Genomic DNA, 26,012 nt, shown 5'->3' with positions numbered 1-26,012 from the left:
AGCACTTTTTCCTGCACAATTGTTACTTAGAATAAAAACACCATCCTATTTTTAATGTCACAAAATGTATTCTTTATTACATTCATATCACATCACTGTTGTTATTAATAAAGTTAAACAATCTTTTGGAGGCAAACCTAGTGATTTGATGGTAATCTATATCAATAAAATAAGGTGTGGATGACTAAATAATAAATTTCCATACAGTTGAAATAAACAACAAAGGAGACATTAGAAACTTCTTATCACAAAGGCTCTATCATAGCACTGTGTATACTTCCGATATCATTTCATTTAATGTCACTCTTTCATCATTGCAATGACATTTAATGTCCTGCTCAGACATAAAATATATTAAGGCTGTTCACATCTCAAAAATAATTTCCGACAAGACACAAGTTTCTTTGAAAACGATCAAATTTCTTTAGCAATTTTTGAGTGGCAAATACATAAGAACTCATAAAAAGAGGTAATTGTGTATTCATTTTTAATCAAAATATTTTATTTGGAGGATCATTATTCATTTTTAAAAAGTGCTCAAATATATTTGAAATGATTTTCTGTAAACACAGTACTTTTGGCTTCAGCTCAACATTATCAAAACTCTTAGAATTCTATGGAATCTTCTACGAAAAACAAAAGCCCTGTTTGTGTTGTGCTGTCGTAGTCCAGATTCTGTGCCTTGCTACCTTTTGTCACAGATTCATTTTCTGCAGTTGATGACACTGTTTCATCATTATGTGTTGGAGGGTTTCCACAATGTAAAAAAGCTTCAGCCTCTGTTTCTGTTTGACCTGTTTCTGGGTCTTCTAACTGCAGGTCATCATTAGAGTTTGTTCCATTGCTGTGCTCATCTTCAGTGGTACCTACTTTGTCACCCATAACACAAATCGCAGGGCACATGTTTTTATAAGGGTTTTCCAGCACTTCCTCAGCACAGTCGTGATGTTCCTCTAAGTCTTTTAGGAGACTGTCATCATCCTGTGACTCAGATGTGTCATGCTTCTCTCCTGTACTTCCTTCCGCCAATGTCTTCTCTTTTTCACACATCCCATTGTCAGACTGGTCTTGTGAAGATGGTTCATCATTGGCCATCTGGGAATTTGTTTTCTCCATTTGAAGGTTAGCTTCTTGAGTACTATCATCAGGATTTTGATTGGTGGTAGAATCATGTTCCTTAACTATCATATCATCATTAAACCAAACGGATTTACAGCCAGATCGCTCTGTAGTTCTTCCATTGGACACAATAGATGATGACGTGCTTTCGGATTCTTGTGCAGGCCTCTTATGTGAATGTACTGTATCTTTTGGAAATTTTAAAAATTCCTTTTGTTTGTTACATGTTTTGACATTTATATTGTCTTCCTTCTTAACGTAAACCCCCTGTTTGCCATGGATGTTTGACGCTGTCTCTTCTTCACCCAAGTCACAGTACCCTTCGTTTTGGTAGGAGATTTCCTCAACCAGAGGCATGGGTCTTCCAGGGTTCACCTTTTGATTACAGAAAAGACAAGCAGTTTATATAAAACGTAGGTATAACAGTAGTATGTGGTTCATTTGTAGAGGGATTTCCATCTCTCTAGAAGTCATTTCACCTAAGACTAAGCTATACCATATGAAGACGATCATGTAGTAAATGAAAGCTAGGTTTTGGATTCGCAGCATAGGAAATTATAACATTAATAACAAAGACTTTATACTGACCAGCTTTTACCACATGTACTGTAGGTGAAGGTTTATTTTCTTGCAATATTATTTCAAGTGCATGAACATTTTTTATCAATTACTTCTGCCTTTCATGGTATAGAAATGTATAGATTTTTGTCTAGCCCGAGTTAATAACCTAAACAGATGGAGTAGAGAAGATTAACGTCTAGTATGGTGTGATACATTTCTGACTCCCCCCAACCATTGTCCATTGGTGTTTTTGCATCATATTATTTCTATATGACAAAGCACATTCCTAAGGCTTGAATGTGCATAAATTGTGTATTATTGTATGTCACATCCTCCTAGTGTCACTCTAATGAGCTTTGTCACTCACAATGAACCACCCGTATGATGAAAGTGATGTTCTTGTACAGAGATGGAATTTGTTACCTTGACTTGCCACATATTGAGACAGACAGTGAATAAATAATGTGTTACAGTTAGAATGTGGCTGTTACTAAATTCTGAAATCCTACATCCTGATTTTCACTAAATCTTTGTTATGTTATTTGTTTTTTGTTTTTCCAAAATGGGCTTCTTGGGGTTTAAAACATTTGAGCAATGTCACATAAACTAGTCAAACTTTATCTTGCAGCATATTATTTAAGCTGGTCAGTATATTATGGAACTAACACTGTGGCTTATGGGAAGAGAGGCTTTCTGATAATTCTGATGGATAAAAAATATTTGAAGAGTAATACTGTCAGGAAAAAAAAAGTCTTATTAAAAACAAATAATGTTTTATATTGTTTTAGATTTGCCTTTAAAAGTGAAGCCATCATGTTTGTGTTATTAATGCAATCTTAAAACAGATTATATATCTAATTGTCACAAACACTGTTACTTCACCAACACTGAAATCTAACAAACCCAAAACTCACCAACTGGAACCACCTTAAGCTCTATATAAGCAGCATTTTTAAAGAAAAAAGCAGGAATGAGAAACACGTTTGTAGATTATTTGTATTACATTCTTGTTTTCTGTAGCATCATTAGGATGTAATTCGCTCCATAAAGCTTATATCAGGCAATCAGGATGATCCCCTAACTTTAATGGCTAATGACTGCTTTGTTACTGAGAGCACCTATAAGTACAAGGGGAAATATCTCTTTTGATTCAGTCTTTTCAAATTATATATTAAGTTAAATCAACTGAAATAGAGGTGACAGAGCCATTAGTGAACTAGGGTCATGCTCTGACACGTACAAAATGATGATTTAAAATTTCAGGAAGCCATACTGTCATGAAATTAAATATACGTAAAACTGGTAAAGAATTAATGGAAACACGATATTATACTTAAAGAACTGAATTTGTTTATTCCTAAAGAAAAAGAAAAGTAAGAAAGCAATGGCCCAAATGGATTAATAAATCAATTTGGAACGATTCAAAGAGAAATGAAAACACATTTTTAAAATTATTAAAAAAAACAATATCTAGTTAAGTGGAATACAAGAACTTACATGCAAAATTAAAAGAAGATATTTGAAAACACAAGAGATACAGCACATAGAGAAGTGGAGGCTAAAATACAGTGCCCTCCAAAAGTGACGGGACAGTAAAGTCTAAACTGTCATTTTCACTTGAATTTAATGTGTTCACTATGGACTCTAATAATAAGCATTTCACTTAAAAAATATTAATATGTACAGCTCCTATGTATTTTATTTTTACGTCAATTATATTCTACTCTCTTGGAACAATGAGAATTGACCACATTGAACCACTTTATATTGAAGGTAGAAAAATAGTGGGACAATTAGCTGACATTAATCTCATGTTGGCCAAGTCTTTGTGACTGGATAATAAGGCACTCAAAAGACCCATGAACATACCATTATCCTGTTTAGCTTAGTTTGATGTCAGTGCCTGAAGTCTATAGACAAAAGTGAAAAATGAACACCAGATTTTCTTTTTCAATTTTAATTTTCAATTTTTTGTAGGGTAATATGAATAAAAAAATAAAAAATGCTTTCTCAGTGTTAAAACCACAAATGAACAGTAGTGGATGAAGTATCACATATATAATAATAGGACATTTTTAAATGATGAAAAGGAAATGGCTAAATGAATAATTTTACTCATGTTTTTACTACAGAAGAAATATATAACATGCCTCAGTATGAGCAAATCTACAGTAAATTCTAGATTAAAAAGTATTAGTATACAGTAGTAGTGGCAGAAGCCTGATGGTATTAGAAGCACTTAAGATTAACCAGTCTTCTGGGTCTGATGGTATCATACCAACTTTACTTAAATAAACAACAGACAATTTTCAGAAGCCCATAGAAAAAAAATGATCATTCGTCCATACAAAGGTCACAGATCTAACTCAAGTAGTTCAATTATTATTGCATCCTGAATACAATCCAATAGTAACTGGAAAATAACAATATATAATAAGCAGCCTTGAGAAACATCTTAGTCATGCAGACAGAAATATTGCTGTGTCTATTAATGTTCCCTGAAGGATCATGCATTACCATTATTATAAAACAGCTTGGGGCACACTTCCCAAAATTGACTGAGGGAGGAGTGGGCTCTATAACAATCTTCTAACTGCACAATACAGTCTCAGTAATCATGTTACTTTACTGTGAAACTCAACTGTATAAACTACTACTGAAATACAGGAAGAATGTACAGAAAAGAAGTCATTCGTCAGAACTCGATTTTTATCTTACTTACTGACCAGAACTTTGCTGAAACCATCGAGATTCATGTGCAACAGTTTCTATTAATATGATGAGTACAATTGACTATTCACAGACAATTAAACTAACATTCCAAAATTAATGTGCCATAATGAGAAATATTTATGACCACATTATGTATACAACTGATTTTTGCCTAACAAGGAAAACACAATTCTGAAATGTTGAATGCATCTTTCGTTGTACTCATTTAAATAAAGGCACTTTCTGTCTTTCATGCTGAAAAGAGAAGAAAGAAAACACAATGTTTTAGGTGTGGAGCCTAGGTTGTGTTTCCTTTCTTCTCTTTTCAGCATGGAATAAACCTATGACTTGTTCCTTTGCAGCCTATGCATGCTGACGCAGCTACCCACTTGAACTACTTTTTGTGTTTCGTCTTGTGTTTGAAAAATCATGAAAGCGCTGTTCTGATTTTTTTCTAAAAAGAGGTAGACTTAGTGTGGTGATAAATGACATATGAATATAACATTGAGTAAAAGCATTACAAGTAAATGTAGCTAATTGATCCAAGGATCTCATCCAGCTGTTTCTTGAAAGAAACCAGGCTTTCAGCTTCACCAACATGGTGGGGTAGCTTGTTCTATACTCTCACAACCTTTTCAGTAAATATGTTACTCCTGTTCTTGGTTTCAAATGCAAATACATTATACAGTTAAAGCAAGATATTTATTTTGACACTTCAACTGATGTTCTATTTCTCAGAAACATCTGCAAGTCCAGTCATTGAGATAAAGTTAGGAAATGGTAAAATAACTTGGACCTACCACATTTGGGTGTTTTTCCAGTGCAACCGAAGCTCTGTCTGCAGTGTGTTGATGCTGTCTTCGATTTTTTGCAATCCGAAGAAACACACATAGAGCAAATATCAGGAGAAGCAGTGCTACTCCCATGCTTCCTCCAAGTACGTTCATGTTCATCATGCTGTACAGTTTTTCTCTTCCACTGAAGGGACTCAATGGAACTGAAGTTCAGAAAAATAGATATTATATATGTAGTATGCTGGATTTCCACTCTCCTTACCACTCTCCTATGTAATGAACTTTCTATAATATAGCAAGTCGCAATTTCTTCCTTTCAACAATTGATTATTGCTTAGAAAATTAATGAATATAGGCTAGCAAACCTACTGAATGTAGAATCTCTCAGTTTTAAATTAGTCTTATTCAAACTTATATCAAATGCCCTGGAGTATATTTTATACATTTCCTGTATCCTGGAAGCAACAGCATGATAACAGCTTAATTAAAGTGCATTAACTAATGCACAATGAAAACTGGTTTATGTCATTAGTTCATTAAGGACGTGAATAATGTTTTGATGGAATTGATCCTATTGTACCTCTTGATAACCACATTCTGAGATTAAATCGTGCAATTTCCTAAACATCAGGTGCTCAAAATTCTTATTTGTGTCAAGTTAACTCAAATGAGTTGAATAGGAATCTCATACAGCAACAGCAAAAGATATGACCCCGCCTGCTTGAATAAAAGATGATCACTTCTATAGAACAAAATAATATTAATCAACAATTAGTAAACTAGTCTAAGAAACTAGGAAACTGGATCACTGAGGGACAGGTCATATCTTGGAAGGCACACCAGCACAGGAAAGATAAATCCATCTGATCCACCTGAAAAATTGTTTTCAGGCAGTATTGGCTGATTGTGATTGTGATTGTGATGTGATTGTACCACATCAGCAGAATAACATTAGTTCACTGTCCATATGAAAATGACCTGCCTGCTTAGAGGCCATTTATAGGTAATGCTGAGAGATTAATTCACCATGTTCTGCAGGCAAAGGACATCTGACATGACATCAGAGAGAATGTATGCCTATTTTATTCACTGATGTATGTTAATAATAATTGCTTACACTTATATAGCGCTTTTCTGGACACTCCACTCAAAGCACTTTACAGGTAATGGGGACTCCCCTCCACCACCACCAATGTGCAGCATCCACCTGGATGATGCAATGGAAGCCATAGTGCGCCAGAACGCTCACCAGAAACACCCTGGGATTTTTAATGACCACAGAGAGTCAGGACCTCAGTTTTACATCTCATCTGAAGGACAGCGCCTGTTTACAGTATAGTGTCCCTGTCACTATACTGGGGCATTAGGACCCACATGGACCGCAGGGTGAGCGCCCCCTGCTGGTCCCACTAACACCTCTTTCAGCAGCAACCTTAGTTTTTCCCAGGAGGTCTCCCATCCAGGTACTCACACCTGCTTAGCTTCAGTGGGTTGCCAGTTGTGAGTTGCAGATTGATATGGCTGTTGGCTTGTTAGATACTGTATAAAGGAAAACAACATGTGTGGGGACTTTGGGATGAGTTTTATATTGACTCTTGCTGAAGCCAACTGCAATACTCAGCTCAGCTCTAATACATCTATTAAATCTGAATATTTGGTTTCTTTTGTGCCTGACTATATTGTATTATCTTATTTTCAGCAGCCGAGAGTTACCTCAATTTGTCAGGATGTTGCATGGCACACTTCTGTCAAATAATTAAACTCTCCTATTTCGAGCACCAGTCAGACACTTAAGAAGATAATTGAGGTAAGCCAATTTCCAAGGCATGTTGCTTCAGTTGAGAGCAGGGTAATCCAGGAGGTTACTTATTTAATTACCTACTTAAAAATACTTGTCATTGATACCCATGAAGCCTAAAAAAGATCAATAGTGTCTATGAAAGTATATTACTACTTTGGATATATAAATCGAGCACCAACCTGTAACAGCCCGACAGTGCATGAAATAAGGCCTTCAATCACATATTGAAATAAACAGAATGTTAAATTAATAATTTATTTTATTTTAAACTGAATATGAATAAATGGTTCATAACTATAGAAGGCATACCTTGTTGACCTTTCTGAAGAACTTCAATATCAATTGAGGCTTTCACAGTTTCTCCTGATTCTTGATCTGTAGCAACTACCTGCAAAAACAATTGTCAGTTCAGGTAGTTATAGTGGTATTAGGTCCTGGAGTAGGTCCTCTTACCCTGGTAGCAGGTCGTGGACCTACGCAAATGTAACCCCTGTATAATATGAGGAAGTAAAGAACTGGGGACACCCTGAAATCAATAGTTTCTCCAACTGTACTATGACCCACTATCATCTCATCTTTCCAATAACCCTTGTTCTGGAACTGATCCTGTTTGGCCAGGTAAATTTGTTGAACATTTGTTGTTACTAGCACCACTGATACAGAAGCAGTCGCTTTGTCCTTTTTATTAATGTCCCCACATGAGACTGTGTCCTTTTCTGACAATATTGTCTTATCTATTCCAAAACTGAATAGACAACCTCTGTCAAGTGTCGAACCATTATATAGGAAAATCAACTTGTCCGATTTCAAATTCTATTTAACTTCTCTGTGTGTCTCTGGAGTGTCCTAACATTGCGGTTTAGTGGCCTAAGCCAGTTTTTAAACTCCAGAACCAACTGCTCTGTTACAGTTTAAAAATTAGAAATGATTCTGCTGATTCTGAGCTCCTAACTGAAAGTGAAATTCGTACCACTCATCTCCACTTTCAACAGTAATAGTTTTTTTGAAAAACACAGAATGATTTAAAATGTATAAATGTATTGCTTTGAGTTGATCCAGGGCCAGTCCTGGCTCTGGACACTCACACTCTTGCTTGTTTATGTACACCTGAGCACTAAACTAAACCCTTAATAGTCCTAATAATAGGTAAAATTTGAACTTATTTACTATTTCAGTAATTAAATATGTAGGAAGTTACCTTTAAACTGCTGGGATTCTTGTGTTACTCATCATCTCCAACCTTTGAGTAGAAAAATACTTGCAAAGTTTCTGGTCAAATACTAGTTGGCTCAATTAAAGATTAGTTAAAGCAAAAAGCGCAACTGCAATGAAATCAAGCTGGTATGTGGCTCCCCAGGACTAGGAGTGAGAACCTCTGTGTTGATTTATATTTTAGACTGTTCCACTCACTATCATATTCTGTACTGGTAAAACTGAAAGATTGTTGCATTCATATAAAGCCGCATAGGCCTGTGGATCTGAAATAGGATTCTTGTTGTGTTAGTACAACTTGTTTCAAAGGAAGCAAGCACTGTTGTATGCATGCTGTATCACAATTCTTGATTTGTTTTCCCTTGTCTGCATAGATGCAGTGCTGTGCACAGGCTTTTAACAGTAGTATCTGACAATAGATGTCAGCAAAGTAAAGAGAGAAAAAAATTGAATATGTTAATTGAATAAGTATTAGGACCTGTGAACTCAACATTTGGTGGAAACATCTTTGGCAGCAATTGCTTCTGCAAGTCATTTTGGATATGTCTCTACCAGTATTGCACATTCTGTATTAATTTTTGCAGGCATTAATGCAGAAACTAGTGGTCTGTTTACTAGCTCAGCAGTAAGCAAAGAAGGCAGGCACATAGGAAATGGTTCATTTCAAGCTTGCGTGGATCACTAGAAAAGGCTATAAAAGGTAATTGATCTATCTATATATATATAAAAAAACTCACAGACATAACAGTGAAACAGGAAACACTGAACTCAGCTAGGATCAAAGAGGAAGTGATTTTAAGACTGAGAACTAGAGGCTCTTCATTCCCCATAGGTTTGTCGAAGTCTAGAACAAACTACAGAGTCATGTTCTTTCGAGACCCTATGCAGATGACACAATCTGGGCATGAGTGAGGAAAACACAGGGAAAACAAAAGGCATGCAGTCAGGAATGAAAACAGGGGGCGTGTCCATAGTGCGCAGGTGTTCAGGGGGGTGAGTCTGGGGCTAACAATCCAAAACAGAGTCCAAAGGGAAATCCAAGATGAGGCAAAAGTCCAAAGCCGGGCAGTCCATCAGAGACGAAGACAAACAGGATTAAAAACCGGAGTGGGATCCGGTGGAGGGTCGGGGGGAACAAGGGGGGGAATGGGACCAGCGCTACCGGTCCCGGACTCGCCTGGTATGGGAAGCAATGCAGAGCCCAGAACAGAGTGCGCATCTGGCTCTTATAGGGAGGCAGGAACCGGGAGCAGGTGCACAAAATCAACTCAAAAGTGAAACAGCCAGAGCGCCCTTAAGGGGGAGGGACTACAATTGTGACAGTTATTAAAGCAGGTACTTAATTCTTAGAAGAAACAGCTGACTGAGAACCTCATATCTTATAACTACTAGCAACCAATCAAGTTGATTAATTGGTTTCATGTTTAAAACCTTTATTCTTAGTTTAATCACATGTACTGTAGGTATCTAACCTACTAATACACACAACCCCAATAATTACCCAGAATATAACACAAAGTAAGTTGTTTTACAACTACTCTATACCAAGCACGTTTGGCAGAGGAGATACAGTATACCCTGTCAAAACTGACAAAGTGTCTTAGCATACTGTAGTTCTAACTGTAGCAGTCTGTACTAAGAAATGTAGCTAAAGTACTTTTCATGGCAGCTACTTTCTTTCATACTACCTTGTGAATATTACAATATTTTAAATTGTTAAAAAGAATTTAAGATTATTGTATATACAGTATCACGAGTGGTGACTGTGATAGAAAATAATTGTAATGACACTCTGAAGAGGTGATAGGGATCCGATGCAGACGCAGGAGTCGTTGGGAGGTTAGGAAGCCAACAAGGAGCTAAATCGTAGTCAGAGGGCAAAAGGTAGGTCGAAGTCCGGTAAAGGCACTGGTGGCAAACAATCTAAAATGTAAGACGGAATCGAGGTCGAAAAGAGAACGGTAGGTAATAATCTGGTAACGACACTGGTGGTAAACAATCCGAGGGGCAAGGCTAGATCCGTACTCCATAGGCGAAAAAGGTGTAGTCAAAATACCAGGAATACGCTAGGTAGAGCTCACGAGAAGTTTACTCATTACCGAGCAGCGATACATGGGTAAGAGAGGCTTAAATAATGCAGCCTGCTGCACGGTAAAGCGTCTGATGTTGAATTAACACGTGCGGCGGTGTTTATAATTATCACCCTGCTGCTGAAACTGATTAGTCCTCTTGGGGGCTGGTCTAGGCAGGTTGGTGGTGGTGACAATAATATATTGTCCAAATTGTTGTAATATAATTATTAATACATTGGTATTTAATTAGTAAGTGAAAATATTAAGTTATTTTCTTAGTGAAAGACAATCCAGTATGCTGAAATTATTTTTTAATTAGTCTTAAATCATTGACGTGTCCCTAAATTTGAATATAATTGTTATGGGATTCTAACTAGTCACAGCAAAAAGAAAAAAATACAATCCAAAATACAATCCATTTTTCTTACCTCCAGAAAATGTTTTTCAAATGCACGGAGTACATCAGTTTTGGCAATTAGAAATCCCTCTTGTGTGATCTGATAAAGTCTAGTGTTGTTTGATTTTGGCTTCAGAGTATAATGGATTCTAGGATTTACTCCCTGAAATAAATCCATACAGTTTATCCACAAATATGCAACAATTTTCCAGTCATTAAAATAAGTCAAAATCATCAGTTGTAACTTGTCTTTTTAGTTTCTGTATCTACTTTAACTGGTATATTTTCCTGAACCTACTAGTTATTTTCAATATTTCTACTTAGATTATTTTCCATGCCAATGAACTATTGCAAAATAAAGTGGAAAGAAGAAATAAATTGTTAAAGAAATGATCAAATAAATCAGCACAACCTTAAGGTCATAAAACTAGAATTCACTGTTTTGTCTCATCATTTACTAAGATTAGAGGTGGAAAAAATTGGGATCAATTTTGAAAGATGAATTTAACAAGGAGAACATTAATTTTGTAGCCAGCAAGAAAATGAAATGATATACAGTATATATAATACAAACTACTTTTAATCAGGCATTCTGTATATTGAAAATGAACAGGACTGACCAGGAGTCTGAAGCAAAAAATGTTATAAGTGGTCATGTGAGTTATTATAATTCCATTTATTTTACAAATGTATTTAACAGGGATCTTATTTCATTGGTATGTAAAATATAGATAAATATAGATAAAGATATTCAAACATTTCCATGTATTAAGGCAAGTTTGTAAAAAAAATACAACCTCCTTTATGTACAGTACTAACTTAGAACAATGTATGAATACTTGTATTACTTATCTACAGGCTTTCAGCGTAACAGAGGAGCAAAGGAAATGAACTGATTATCGCATAATATTAAAGGAATGCCTGCTTACATCTCTGAAATCCCGATCATAGGCCTGGATGACAAGAACTGTATTTCCATATGTTGATACGAACGTTACAGGGCTGATGTTTTCTATTATGAATCCCTTGTAGGTTGTTCTGTTGAATTGTGGTGGATACTGGTTCACAGCCAACACTCTGATCAGTGCTGTGGCCACTGTGTACTTTTTTGGGTCATCTACCTGAGCAGCCTGTGACAAGGCAAAACTGTAGTTAAGGACAGCAATCCAAATCCTGGAAAAACAATTTCCAAACAACTTGATAGCTGCAGCAAATCTGACTAAAAGAATGAGCAAAAATTGCACCAAGCCAGTGTTCAAAATTGGTAGATACTTTCAAAAGGACTAACAGATTTAATTGCAGTCAAAGGTGCTTCCACCAGATATTGAGTTTATGGGTCTTAATTGTGCAATCATCATATTTCATGTTATTCTGTTTAGTTTATGATTACATTTATTGTAATTACATTTATTACATGTAATTACATGTATTAATGTGTCTCCTCTTAGAGGTCTTTAATTTGAGCATTCAGATTTGTGAATAAAATATTAAGTTTGGGAAATGTGTATAATTTTGTAATTTCACAAAATTGGACATAATAGAAAGGGTGTGAATACTTTTGTAAGGCACTATGTATGTATCATTCATGCATTTATTCCAAAATACAAACTATTTTCATAACTAAAATGCAGAGTTCTGCACCAGGTGCACAAATAATTCTTCGGCAAATTAGGTATTAAATGGTTCTCGAAAGTAGCACTAGACAAATTCTTTGAACAAATAAGCATGCATGCTCAGCTATTATTATATATTATTTTTTTATCTTTCTTTCTTTTCAGACTCTGTATGGGACATTTCAGGATTTTAAAATTAATATAACAATGACAGGCAAAATAATAATTATGATTTTTTTTTAAAATAAACAATTAAAATAAACAATTATTGGTCTAACGTATACTTATTTATATACAGTAGATAAATCTACACCATTTAATATATTCTATACGTGTATGACTACAGTAATTTAAGTAAATCTTATATGTCACTTACCATAATTCGAAGTCTGAGGTTTGGTGTCAGCAGCCTGTTTTCCACAGGTCTTGTCATAAAAATTTCCCCTGTTACATTGTTTATTTGGAACCTGCCATTATCAGCACCTATGGAAGAATAAATGTACAGTTTTTACAAAAATCAATTATAAAAATTACAGTATGTCACAGCAATAATAAATGTTATCTATAACATTTATACTTTATATAATATAAAGATAGAATAATCAAAGCAATGGTTTATGGGTACAATATGTCTGATGAAAAGGTATTTGGATAGTTGAACAACTAATTTCTTATTTCTGAATGATGATGACTTCAATGTATCCTGAGAACCTAAACCCTGGATGTTCCAAAATCTATTGTTTTTTTTACCATTTCACCACCCTTTTAACTTTTTAACATTTAGCAATCTAGTCCTTCTACTCTATGTAGTCCATTTCAATACGTTTCTTCACTTTATGTTTTATCTATAGAATATTACCACGAAAGCAAAGTGTTTTAAAGAGAAATATATGTTTTCCCAACCTGATAAAATAGCATATGATAATTGCGTTCTCAGGCCTTTATCTCCATCCTCAGCATGAATTGGACCAGGAAAAAAATGCAGAGTGATATCCTGTGAATTAAGACAATATAATTTAAAAAGCATCAAGGCTCTTAACAGTATTTTTCATTGCAGTTCACTAGAGAAGAATTTAAAGAGTTGTCCTGGATACTGAAGAGAACTTGTTAAATTAAAATCTTTAGCATAAAAACCTTTTTTATTTGTGACAAGAACAGCTATTAGACCCGTCTTATCTTAGAATTTTCCTCTACACTAAAAATATTATAGCACTATCTTATTTGCTGCTTAACACAGTGTTTCTATTTTAAATAAAACAGAAATATGAAGAATGGTTTATTTTGGCCTAATCACTCTTTTATGTTAAATACATATGTTAATGTATAGAGGGTGACACTGTGGCAGTTGGCATTGCTCCTCACAGCTATTGGATCCTGGGGTTGATTCTGGCACAATCAGCTTTCTGCACGGTGTTTGCATGTTGTTCTCATGCCCGTACAAATTTTCATCAGCCTTCCTCCCACAGTCCAAAGATGTCATCTAGGTTAATTATTTTCCAGAAATTGTCCCTCCCGTGGATGCTCTGAGATGGACTGGCATGGGTCTATCACACCTTGTGCCCATTGTCTGCTGGATTCGACTTTGGCTCACTGTAGCTCTGTATTGAACTGCGTGGTTATTGAAAATGGACAGATGGATAGAGAATACATACAGTATGGGATACTATCTACTTTACAACATATGGTTTGAACTAGCATTTAGTGCATTTGGTGATGTAAGGTTACTGTTAGGAAATTCCTAGAATAAATAAACTATTCATGTATGCAAAGGAACAAGTAATAGGTTTATTCCATGCCGAAAAGAGAAGACAGAACATGCAATGTATTGGCCGTGGAGCCTTCTTCTTCTCTTTTCAGCGTGGAATAAACCTATTACTTGTTCCTTTGCAGCCTACGCATGCTGACGCAGCTACCCACCTGAACTTTTCATTTATGTTTAACATAATACACAGAACATTGCATTATCTGTATTGTACTTGCAATCTTCAACTGCAAAATTGAAGAGTCGTAACACAGGGGCATGTAAAGACATTCAGTCATAATGCATCTTGATAGTTCAGGTGCTACCGAAAGCCAAGTTATTCCTTGCTCATCCTGGATGTAGGAGAACACCCTGGGTGGGACACCAGTCCGTCACAGGGAACACATATAGGGGCTATGGGAACATTCAAACTCAGTACAGAAGTGCACCGTGGATCCCAAAACATTAAGATTGTTGCACTAATTGTCCAAATGGTGATTCAATTTTTTTTTAAATAACATACTTTTAAACATACTGTATGTAAATTTGGGAGGCTGAAGAGATCTTCACACATCCATGGCTTTGGAAAATTGCATTTTGTAGAATTTAAAACCACATGTAGTTATGTTTGTTCTGCATTCATTACCAAAATAGTATGACTGTTAATTATACTGTCTTAAACATCTTCTATATACTGTACAGTATAAAACAGTGTGATTGTTAATTATACTCTCTTCAACTATATACAGTATATGATTATATTTTAAATAAATGCAATTGCATGACCTGCTATACAACATGTAACAGAGCTGCATACAAGAAATGTAAATTGAAGACCATCCATATATAAATATGCACTTTGGTGTGAATTAAGTAAATGTAAATCAACAGAAAATAAGTAACAATACAATGCTTTTTTACGTGAAAGTCCTGAGTTGACAATAATAACTAAGATACATTGCGGTGGACAGAATTTCAGTACTGAAAAACCAACAAGAACTTATTTGCTGACAGTATCCTGGCAGGAAGGCCAGTAGCGGTACATACCGTACATTACAGAAAAGTAAGAATACTATATTACCTGCTCTTTTTCTGTGATGTTGACTGTATAAATAGGGTTTGTGCACACTGATCTGGATTGGTCTTGGGATAAGAGAATACATGGAAGAAACTGTGGATACTGATCATCTCCATCCAAAACATTGATTTTGATGGTGGCTGAAGCATTGTGCTTTTGCTTAGTGTTCATTTCCTGTATCAAGATATCAAGGGGTGTTTAAAGGTTAATTGTACAGAAGTGCAGTTTGAACTGAATAACTTTGAGCCTACAACTCTAGTCATTTACAAGTGGTATTGTTGTATAGCCTGTTTCCATTTGTATAATTTCTCATGTAATGAGAAGATATGGATCATTGTTATTTTGGCATCTTATCTTGGAAAATAAATGAGCTGGTGTGTTCATCTGGTTGATTATTCAAATCAAAGAGATGATTGGAAATTGAGGTGAACATATGGTCACAATAGAAAATAGGGACAATCAAGATAAAAAACAGATCAATTGAAGTTTTTCCAGATCCAGAAATACTAATACCACCATATAAACTCGATTGCTCATGAAATCCTGACTTCTCCTAAAAATTACTGGCGTATTATACCTACTAATCAAATCATGAACAATTTTTAATTGGCTTACCACTGCAAAAATTAGAAACTGTAGCTGGGCTTTTGTTTCATAGTCCAGAGGCTTGGCCAGGACCACTCTCCCACTGTTGGGCAGGTCAATCCTGAAGTAGCTGGCATCAGGCTGTAAAAAGACATGTCAGACAATTAATAATACTACTAATTCCTTGCACTTATATAGTGCTTTTCTGGACATTCCACTCAAATGACTTTACAGGTAATGGGGACTCCCCTCCACCACCACCACCACCACCAACGTGTAGCATCCACCTGGATGATGCAATGGCAGCCATAGTGCACCAGTATACTCCCCACACATCAGCTCTCAGTGGGAAGGAGAACAGAGTGATGAAGCCAGTTCATAGATGGGGATTATTAGGAAGCCAATATTGGTAAAGGACAATGGGAAATTTGGCCAGGATTCTAGGACAGCATCCCTACTCTTTTCAAGAAACACCTTGGGAGTTTTAATGACCACAGAGAGTCAAGACCTCATTTTTTTGCCTCATTTGAAGGACAGCACCTTTTTACAGTATATTGTCCCTGTCACTATTGTGGGGCATTAGGACCTACACAGATCCTAGGGTGAGTACCCCCTATTGGCCCCTGTAATACCTCTTCCAGCAACAACCTTAGTTTTTCCCAGGAGGTCTCCCATCCAGGAACTGACCAGGCTCACACCTGCTGAGCTCAGTGGGTTGCTAGTTGCGAGTTGCAGGGCTCAATAGAGTTGCAGGATGATATAGTTGCTGGCATACACTGCATTTAATATCTGGCACCTGTTACTGTGTTGAAGGATACTCCAAAGCTGAAAGACTCTCATAACAAAATTATTTGTAAATCATACACAAATTTGTAATATGTGTATTGATTTATAAAGTCTTATGACTGCTTGTGATTTAGTTTTAAGGATATGAATACTGTATTATTATTATTATTTTCAGAATAACACGAATCCAAGGGTATCCACACCTGTTCCTGGAGGGATGGTGTATCTGCAGGGTTTCATTTTCATCTGTGGTCTTTAGGAGCTAAATCAGCTAATTTGTGGCGTGCAGGACAAATTTAACAGCCTTTCCCAGCTCTTCAGATGCAGCTGATTTAAGGAGAACTAGACACCGTACAGACACACTGGCTTCCAAATGACCAGGACTGGACACTACTGTAGTAATGCTGAACTTGACTGTAAACAGGGATTCCTTATTTAGTGACAAAACTCAATCAATTCAATCAAACTGTGCTAGGAGTTGCGAATTTTTCAAAGGGTACATACCATTGCTGGGTCAATAACATACATTATGGTATCATCATCTGCATCTTTAGCTTGCACTGTAAATAGGACAGTATTCACAGCAGTCAGCTGAAAACCAAAGGGCATGAATTAGAAACGTAAACCCTGTCATGCCTTCTACGGTCTTAGAAAATTTCTAATTAGGTAAGAAGTGTGAAATTCAATGCTGCTTATAATATTTCAGATATCTAAGATTCCAAAAGCTACAAACTAGTTTAGGTCTTCTGGTGGATTATTCATACAGTACAGTATGCTTAGAGTCAATTCTATTTGTTGCTTATCTTGTGGAAGGCTATTAGGTGATGTGCATTAGAATATTAGTATGCATATACTGGTTGTTAGAAATTACAGGGCAATGCAAACCATTAAACATACAGTAGATACAACTAATAAATTGGGATTTAACATACAGTAGACTACTTGCCTAATACATTTGAAAATGTATTACTTGTCTCAGAAGAAAATGCAAATGCTATTGTAAAAGAAATTATTAAATGATGTTGCAAAAGATGCAAAAGAAAATGGCTATAAAATCTAAATGACCTCACTTATTAGCACATACTGTTACCTAACATTTGCATATAATATAACCATTCTATTACTCAGCTGTAACATTGTAGTGTATTATAATGTCTTCAGTTTCGTTCTAATAAACTACTAGAGAATATTAATGCTAAGTAAACTTTTCTATTTCATTCTACAGATAATTTATCCAATAACATTAAAGTGGTGTTAAATTCAGGTGACTGCTGCAACCACTTCAATATCAAAATCCTTCATTTTATATGAGCTAAATTTGAACAGCTTGTGTTTTTAGGATTATCTTTGTGTAGAAAATCATACTCCTAACCCGCAAGTCCTCTTCCTGAGCCTTAAGAATAATAATTGCTCCATGTTGGATGTACTGTACCTTATGTTTTTGCTCTATTTTGCCAAAGGAAAAGCAAACTTAAACACTGTTTTATACATTACTAATTTACTATAGGCAAAGTAATAGTCCGCATTTATTTTTAAAGGTATTATTCATCCCTGAAAATAGATTTTGACAGCTCCCAAAAAATAATTTATTAAAAATAATTCAATGTATGGCATAAAAAATTCAAAGGACAATTCCTACCTCACTTATATTGTATGTTGTAATAGAGTGCTCAAGGAATTTTGGTCTGTTGTCATTTTCATTTAAGATCTCAACCATAATTCTGTACACACTCTGAAAAACACATTGTATATCAACAATTTAGAATACAAACAGAACATATTTCACAATATAAATTCCAAAAGGTTGAAAGGTGTTCAAGAAACATTTTTATTGCTAAATAAGACATATTGGTGGAAAGATAAGATGGAGCTATCAAACATGGTTACAATACATAGTGGGTTTTCACTGTACACACTCACTCAAGCCATCATCCTGATAAACATTATTTACAAGATGTAACGTTTAATTGCTAATAATTTCTTCTTAAAATGATTTTGTTGCAGAAATACCTGTATTGTGTCATCTTCATAGCAAGTTAAGGAGGCCATCAAGACAGATCCCTGAACCTTAAATTAAAACACAAAAAAAAACACCTTGATTAGCTTGCTAGGCATCACTAGAATAATATTTTCTGAGGTAATTATTTAAAGCAAAACTGATGACCTTTAGAAACTGTTTTTTTCAAAGTTACAATATGGTCTTATTTATCTGTACCATTGATTGTTGGTTATAGGACTCATATAAATCCATGAAATTTCAGAAATGTTACAATCATTAACAGAAGAACAGAACTAAAAATAAATAATAATAATAATAATAAAAATAATAATAATTATTATTATTATAATAATTGCTTACACTTATATAGCGCTTTTCTGGACACTCCACTCAAAGCGCTTTACAGGTAATTGGGACTCCCCTCCACCACCACCAATGTGCAGCATCCACCTGGATGATGCAATGGCAGCCATAGTGCACCAGTATACTCCCCACACATCAGCTCTCAGTGGGAAGGAGAACACAGTAATGTAGCCAATTCATAGAGGGGGATTATTAGGAGGCCATGATTGGTAAGGCAATTGGTAAGAAATTTTGCCAGGACACCTGGGTTACACCCCTACTCTTTTCGAGAAACGCCCTGGGATTTTTAATGACCACAGAGAGTCAGGACCTCGGTTTTACGTCTCATCTGAAGGACGGCACTTGTTTACAGTATAGTGTCCCCGTCACTATACTGGGGCATTAGGACCCACATGGACCGCAGGGTGAGCACCCCCAAGTGGCCCCACTAACACCTCTTAACACAATAAATGTTATTGCTGCAAAATAAAAACAGTAAATAACATGTGAATACATGGTATCTTACCTCCCGATCCAGTACTCTTGTGGAAGATGTGTTTAACCTGATGGTTTTGCTCTCTAGATAAAACCAATCTGCATTGTCTCCAGTGAGGCACAAACGAATGCTATTGGCTCCAGGGTCCCCAATAATGCTTAGGTTTGCAATGAATTCTCCATTGGGGCTGTTTTCTTTAACTGCAGCAAAAATATCTTGACCTCCAAGGCATAGGTTGGCTGTCACAAAAACAAAGATTTAGATCTTTCCTGCTACTTTGGAACCTCGTTGTTTCCAGAGTTAGTGGATGTGACCTTGCCCTACTGTCCTTTAACTTTCATAGTTATGTGAAAATGAGCACCAATGGAAATGGTCATTTGCACAAAGTCAATAAATAGGCTAATTAACAAAGATGGATTAGAATGAAATCCAAGAACAGCAGCAGGTCCTGTTGGGATGGGTTGATCACTCCCTTTGACTTCACCAGTTTGAGCAGACTTTATACATTTCTTTTCAAATAATAACACAGTAGACATGAATTATACTGTCCAGTGGAACAACTGTAATAACAAAGCATCTGTCGTTAGAGAGAGCCAAAATGGTCCACAAACACATGGAATACAGCTTTTGCCTTTGTGTACAATAGTTTAGAAAGGTTGGAAACGAAAGGAGGCCATTCTGCCCATCTAACCCTTAATACTATGGTTGCACTATTAAGTAATGGTTTAGAATGTACATTCTCACTTGGGTTTGTTTGGGTTGTTTGTGTATATAATGATGTCTCACTGGGAGGTTGTGGTGTGTAATCAGAGTGAGTAGGTTTGGAAGCAGATGGGAAGACAGGGGACAGAGGTGTGTTGGGGTTAGTTTTGGTACAGTTTCTGTTCTGTTGAGGGGTGGCATCGTCCACTTTCTTTCTAAAAAAAGTTTGTGATTTATTGTGTTTTAGAAATCATGTTTTTTAAATATTTTTGAAAAATAAAGCAGAAAAGCCACCTCAACTTTATAATACTGCTGTCTAGCGATTCTGTGTGATAGTATCCTGATCCTTGCTACCTGAAAAGGAAATGCTCCACACAATAGTTTTTTTTTTTCAGGAATGAGCTTCATGTAATAAATTGATTCTATGTGTAATGAGAATAATTAAAATACTTTCCTTCCAGGGATTTATTTCCTTTATGTTTGTTATAATTGCTGAAAAATTTAAGCCCAGACTTCATAGTTATAGGTCTTTAATGGTAAAAAAGATTGATTTCTATTAATTCAAATATTTGTTTCAAAACAGTTAATCAATATTCAATATTTATAATATAATCTATACACTATATACAGAATAAAAATCCAAACAAAAATACCTTTGACAATATGACAGGAGAAATTTATTGCCATTTGGCAAAGGAATATCCTCAAAATCTTCAGCATTCTTTGTAGATTTGAATGAGCACAAGTCAGCTTTGTTCTCAAATTCAGTCTGAAGGCAATTCCAGGAGGCCAGTACCCTTAAAAGAAAGTTACAGTAGGCGGTTTGTTACTTCAAATAAAAAGGATTTTTCAAATGGGTTTGTCTTTCTTTTGTGTTTAATGCCAAGCACTGATTTTCAAGGTACTGTATTCATTATGCCTTTAAATTGGTTTAGATACTGCTAATAGCCTTCTCTGCAGGAGCAAATCTGATAAAATGGCTTTCACTGAAATAGTAAGCAGACATAATCCCCTCCCACAAACTTGACTGTACAAAATCTTTTTTTGGACCCTTATCTCACTTAATTCCTTTGAATCAGCTTAAGGACTGTTTTTTGCCTCCTGGAGACAGCACTTTAGGTGGGCCAGTTGACTCTATTAAAGGCAATGAAAGCACCAAGGCCATCAGCAACCACCTGCATTCACCCTGGTTCACCACACTCTTGAACCACACTCTTATTTGCATACACTGAAAATCAATATTTCATGGCTTTAATAGCAGATACTGTTATTTTTCCAAGTGCCAACTGAATTTTCTGTTAAATATGTTATAAGAAAAGACAAGTCCTGAAACAGGATGCTATGGTGGTAAAGCTGCCAGCATTGCTGTCTTTCAGCCCTGGGGCTCAGGGTTCAATTCCTGGGGTGCTATACACTTTAAAGTTTAATTGGCCAGTGTGAGTGTGTGTTTGTGTGTGCCCTGCAATGGACTGGTATTCCGTCCGGGGTGTATACTGCATAAGCACCTATTGCTTGCTCCCCAGTGATACTATATTAGATAAGGGATCAGAAAATGAATAGATATTTTGAGACAGAAAAATTATGTTAAAAGTATACCTAAAATTACCATAGTAATGTAACCATAGTATAACACAGAATAACACAAGTTGTTTTCTACTGGTAGGATTAACGTGTTCCTACTACACGTGTGTGCTCTTATTTACTTAACAGAGCAAGTCATTCAGTCCATTTACAGCAACTCATTCACTAAAAAGGTGTATTTCTTTCTGTTTTTTTCTTCTGTGCACATAATGACTCAGCTAACATGCATCTTTGTTGTAAATCCCCACATTCTGATTAGTTAAGAAAGCCAAATATAATTGTATGCTAATTCAACGATTCAGCTTTTGTATATCCTTAATTACAGTGTGCCTCTGAGTCTGTCTCTGCCATTCCCTTGCCTAGTGCAGGGCTTGTCAAGGTGATTTATTCTTGTATGCATGTACCGTATGTGGTGGGACGTCCCCTCTGAAATGCTGTTCTAAGACACATCTATCAGATGAGCCCAGAACATCAGTGCCCAGTCCAGCTTATATACAATATACATTTCAAACAGACAATATAACTACAGTGCCAAAAGACAAGATTTGAAGACGATTTGGGTACACTTGAGACCTCAGTGTAACAGATAAATTAAACAGGATGAGCTTTTTTTTTAGGTAGTACTGATGAAACGTGAATCCTCTGCTTTGATCTTTGACTGGGTTTCTGTGACTCCAGTGTAATATCTTACAGGATTTCCACCACACTTATTTATTTATTTATATTTACTAAAACATAATTATATGAAGGCTTGAATCACTGGTACCATAAACAAATGTGTATTGGCCATACAGTGATCGTTATTTCCTTGTTAGGTCAAACCTTTCTTGATTTTTAAATAACTGTAACACGACACCATGATCTTTGTCACAGGTAAATGGATAACAATTACAACTATTGAGCAACTTGAGCTTAAGCTGAAATACCAGATGTCACTGAAAATCGAAAAGTCACAAAGGTTAAAAGTGTGCTTGGTGTTTCTATGAGATTTCAACCTAATTGGAGGGCATTTGACCCTCAAGCTTTTAAGAGGATCAAAGCAGAAACTTTATGCTCTAGATGAGGTCACTGTGTACGCATTTGCTTCCACTATAAATCCTTTCCAAACATTCTTGAGACAAGGAGGTGCTAACATTACCAGCTGCTTCACTCTACAGATATTACAGATATTCTGTAAAATACGTTTTTCAGTTCTGATAGCATTCATATTTTGATTACTCATTTGCCATTATTACAAATACTACCTAACATTAAATCTGAAAGAATAAAAAGAAACGTTTGACATCATTTTATAATGAACAATGTTCAAGTAGATATTTTCTATATGGTAATTCATATGCAATTCCAGTAACTCTTATTTTCGTATAGTATTGGTAGATGACAACATTTGCAACCCAAGACAGAAGGTTTCACTTTATCATTTCCTAAGAATGTAACTTTCCTTTCTAGAAAATACAGCATTTATCATTAAACAGTTTGTATGATGTTATCATTTTCAATTCATAACTGAAAAAGCCAAAAAAAAGTCCATTTAAAGTTTTTGTTAAATATAATCTCAAACTAAGCTTCATTTATGATTCTGTCCATAATTCATTCTGTGCACAGAGGAAATATCCTCTGTAGTTCATTGGAATATATAATTAAATGTTTCTTCTGTTTGTGGTTATTGTACACTATTCAGAATATAAAGAATAAATCTACTGTGAAATTCATGTCTGTTTAATGTGTTAATAAGAGACTTATAACTGTGTCTTCACAAGTGATGGTCTGAAACTTTTAGCTGCTACATAAGAGTTTACTTTACATGAAAAATGTGAAAGTATGTCTGCTTTGTCTAGATTTGGCAAATGTCCCAGAAAAATCCCAACTGAATAACTGCATGACAGGATCTTAGATACAAAGCGTTCTCCCAGGGTAATCTGTAATACTATTAAGAGGTGGACATGTACAGGATACATAATCTACAAATAATGTAAGGTTGAGCGGAGGAAAGTGGTTTGTTTAACACACATTATATGGTTAATATACTGAACAAGCACTCAATCTGTAATGATTTGTGAATATTGAAAAGGCTCTCAATATTGAAGCATGAGCATAGTCTTCAATATTAATATACTATACAAAAGCAACTTAAAGAGCTATATTTTTTGTTTAATGTTTTATTTAACTGTGATGTGTATTACATAATTGTTTCCTAATACTTCACATACTTCTAATACTTAGATAAATGAGTTGTTTTAAGGGAATTTAGAGTACAATAGAGTTGGACTTTGATATTTTGAATACAAATTGGTATGATGAAGTAACATCAAAATGATAAACAAATAGTCTATAATTTGCTTAGTGCTTTGTTGTGGAGTTGCATTACATAGCAAAGGCTGTTCACATTTAATAAAGTAACTGTTTCCACTTTGCTGTCTTAGCCCTAAGGATTAGTGTCATAATTAGAGTTTAATATGACACAGGATGCAGGCCCCTGACCCACTGAGGTAATCAGATGGATAAAGAGGATTATGACAGAATTTGGTTCAGCCTCTTCTCCTATCGTTCATGAACCTGGTTGTGCTATGCATGTTGACACACATTTTGAGCACACAGGAAACTGCCACCCACATAAAAGGACAGCTTTTGTGCATGTTTGTGAATGTCTGTCTGTGTCTGAGGGTGGGCTCAGACTGTTGTACCAGTAATGAGATCTAATTAACATTGATTCACCACTACCTCCTTCAGACTATGGTGTGTTTACATATTTTTATGTTTGTTGATTGGATATTGGGTTTTGAAAACTTACTCAGGAAATGTAACAAATAACCTCATTTCAAGTTTATGTGTTTGAACTTTCTGCAATTTATTCTTTGGATGTGCTATGGTTTTTGCTTTGTGCACAGCATACAGTAAGTGCACTGCGTATTTTGACTACAAATATTTGGAAATCACTGGGACTGAGCCGAAGGAGCCTATTGGCAGTGCAATATTTTATGCTGGCAAGATGTCTCTTTTCTTTATTTTTTTTATGAAAAACCCCAACTCATTAACACAAAACTAATTGAAAAGGTTATGTAACATGCAATTAGTTCATCATTAACTGAACAGCCCAGTATCTGTTCATCAAACTGCCATAAAACAGGTTTGTTTTTATCCATGATGTGAATGCACTAATTTTGTGACTATTCTGCGAAGGACCTCAACATATAATCATTATGATTTGAATACACTGAATGAGATATAAATTGAAGCTTCACACTGGGATGCATTATAAGCTCGCTAAGATACACAAATACCGTATACCCTGAAATGCTTTTCCCCCCTTCTTCTTTGTTATGTTGTGCCAGGCAACATTGGCTTCTAATCTGGTTGTCATGACAAGCTGTTCAATTATTGCTGAACTCTTTACTCAAAATGACACAAATTATAAAGGGATAATTCAGATAATTCCAGAAATTACTAATATTGTTATTAACAGGTCTTAATGATATAGTACTCGTGAACCATCACAATTAAAAAAGTTTAAATAAGAGCATTCCTGTCTTACTCCTCTTGACCTCTAAATTTCACAGCACTGATGCTCACCCAGAAGACATCTTAGGCTCTACAGTCTACTCCTGCTGGGCCTCCCATTACCCCAGCCACCCCTACACCCAAATAATCCAGTAGTAAATCAAATAGCATCATCGGCCTCAGCACAGACAAGATCAAACTTTTCTAAAAAGGATTTGACTTGATTCCATCGGAGTCAGCACCAGTTTCACCTGCGGTCAAATATACCATACACACCTCTACTATTTTACAGTATGAAAACAGACTGTGGAAAGAAGATCAGTTAATTAGGAAATTACAGCAATTTCTACAACAAAAGCAAACAACAACAAAATCAGAATTTAAATTCAATTTCTATGTGCTAGAATATTTTTTAAGATATAATGAAAAAACAACCTGTATGTCCTACAGTATGTTAAAAGAGATAGCGAAGTGCAATTACCTGTAAAAAGTTATAGATACATTCAGAAACACGTAATTTTAAAATACATACACATTTTAAATGACACAAAGTTCATATGTTAGTCAATGAAAGTCAATGGAACCTTGAGATAAGAATGTTAAACTCTGAAGTAACGTATTTTCTATATACATAAACATACACAAACAGTACATTGATTCACAGACAAGAAGAATATAAAAGATAAAAAAATAAAATGAAGATAAATAAATAAAATAATTACTTACCGGTAAGAGATGTTCAGATTCTTAAAATTCCCAGTGTGCTCCTTATGACTATCCACTGCAATGCCCTTCTCATGCCTAACTTTTAAAGTCCTTCACATAGACACTGGTTTTCAAACAAGAGCGTCTGTAAGAGCTGTGTATTTTCAGAGAATTAAGTTCCTCCAGCAGAAAGGGCTTAGAGTGCATTTCCAGGACAG

The 26,012-nt window shown here is 35.5% G+C and overlaps 1 protein-coding gene across 2 annotated transcripts; it reads right to left on the bottom strand.

Annotated features, from left to right (window-relative positions):
- Positions 1-64: 64 nt before the first annotated feature.
- cdhr5-rs (cadherin-related family member 5, related sequence) lies at positions 65-26,012 on the bottom strand. Of its 2 annotated transcripts, XM_015352162.2 has the most exons (16): positions 25,816-26,012; positions 20,664-20,807; positions 19,339-19,547; positions 18,482-18,538; positions 18,111-18,203; positions 16,976-17,062; positions 15,716-15,826; positions 15,104-15,274; positions 13,185-13,275; positions 12,658-12,764; positions 11,598-11,798; positions 10,700-10,831; positions 7,297-7,375; positions 5,193-5,389; positions 2,595-2,615; positions 65-1,494 (listed from the first exon to the last, which is right to left on the bottom strand). In XM_015352162.2, the coding sequence occupies exons 2-16, from the start codon at positions 20,728-20,730 to the stop codon at positions 607-609; spliced, it is 2,511 nt and encodes an 836-aa protein (XP_015207648.2). In that variant the 5' UTR covers positions 20,731-20,807; positions 25,816-26,012; the 3' UTR covers positions 65-606. The 2 variants fall into 2 exon arrangements, with proteins under 2 accessions (XP_015207648.2, XP_015207649.2); XM_015352163.2 differs by lacking the exon at positions 2,595-2,615.

Source organism: Lepisosteus oculatus, chromosome 7, assembly GCF_040954835.1.
Source record: "Lepisosteus oculatus isolate fLepOcu1 chromosome 7, fLepOcu1.hap2, whole genome shotgun sequence".
NCBI lineage: Eukaryota > Metazoa > Chordata > Actinopteri > Semionotiformes > Lepisosteidae > Lepisosteus > Lepisosteus oculatus.
The sequence above is the reverse complement of the archived record's forward strand: the minus strand, read 5'-3'. Positions and strand labels throughout refer to the sequence as shown.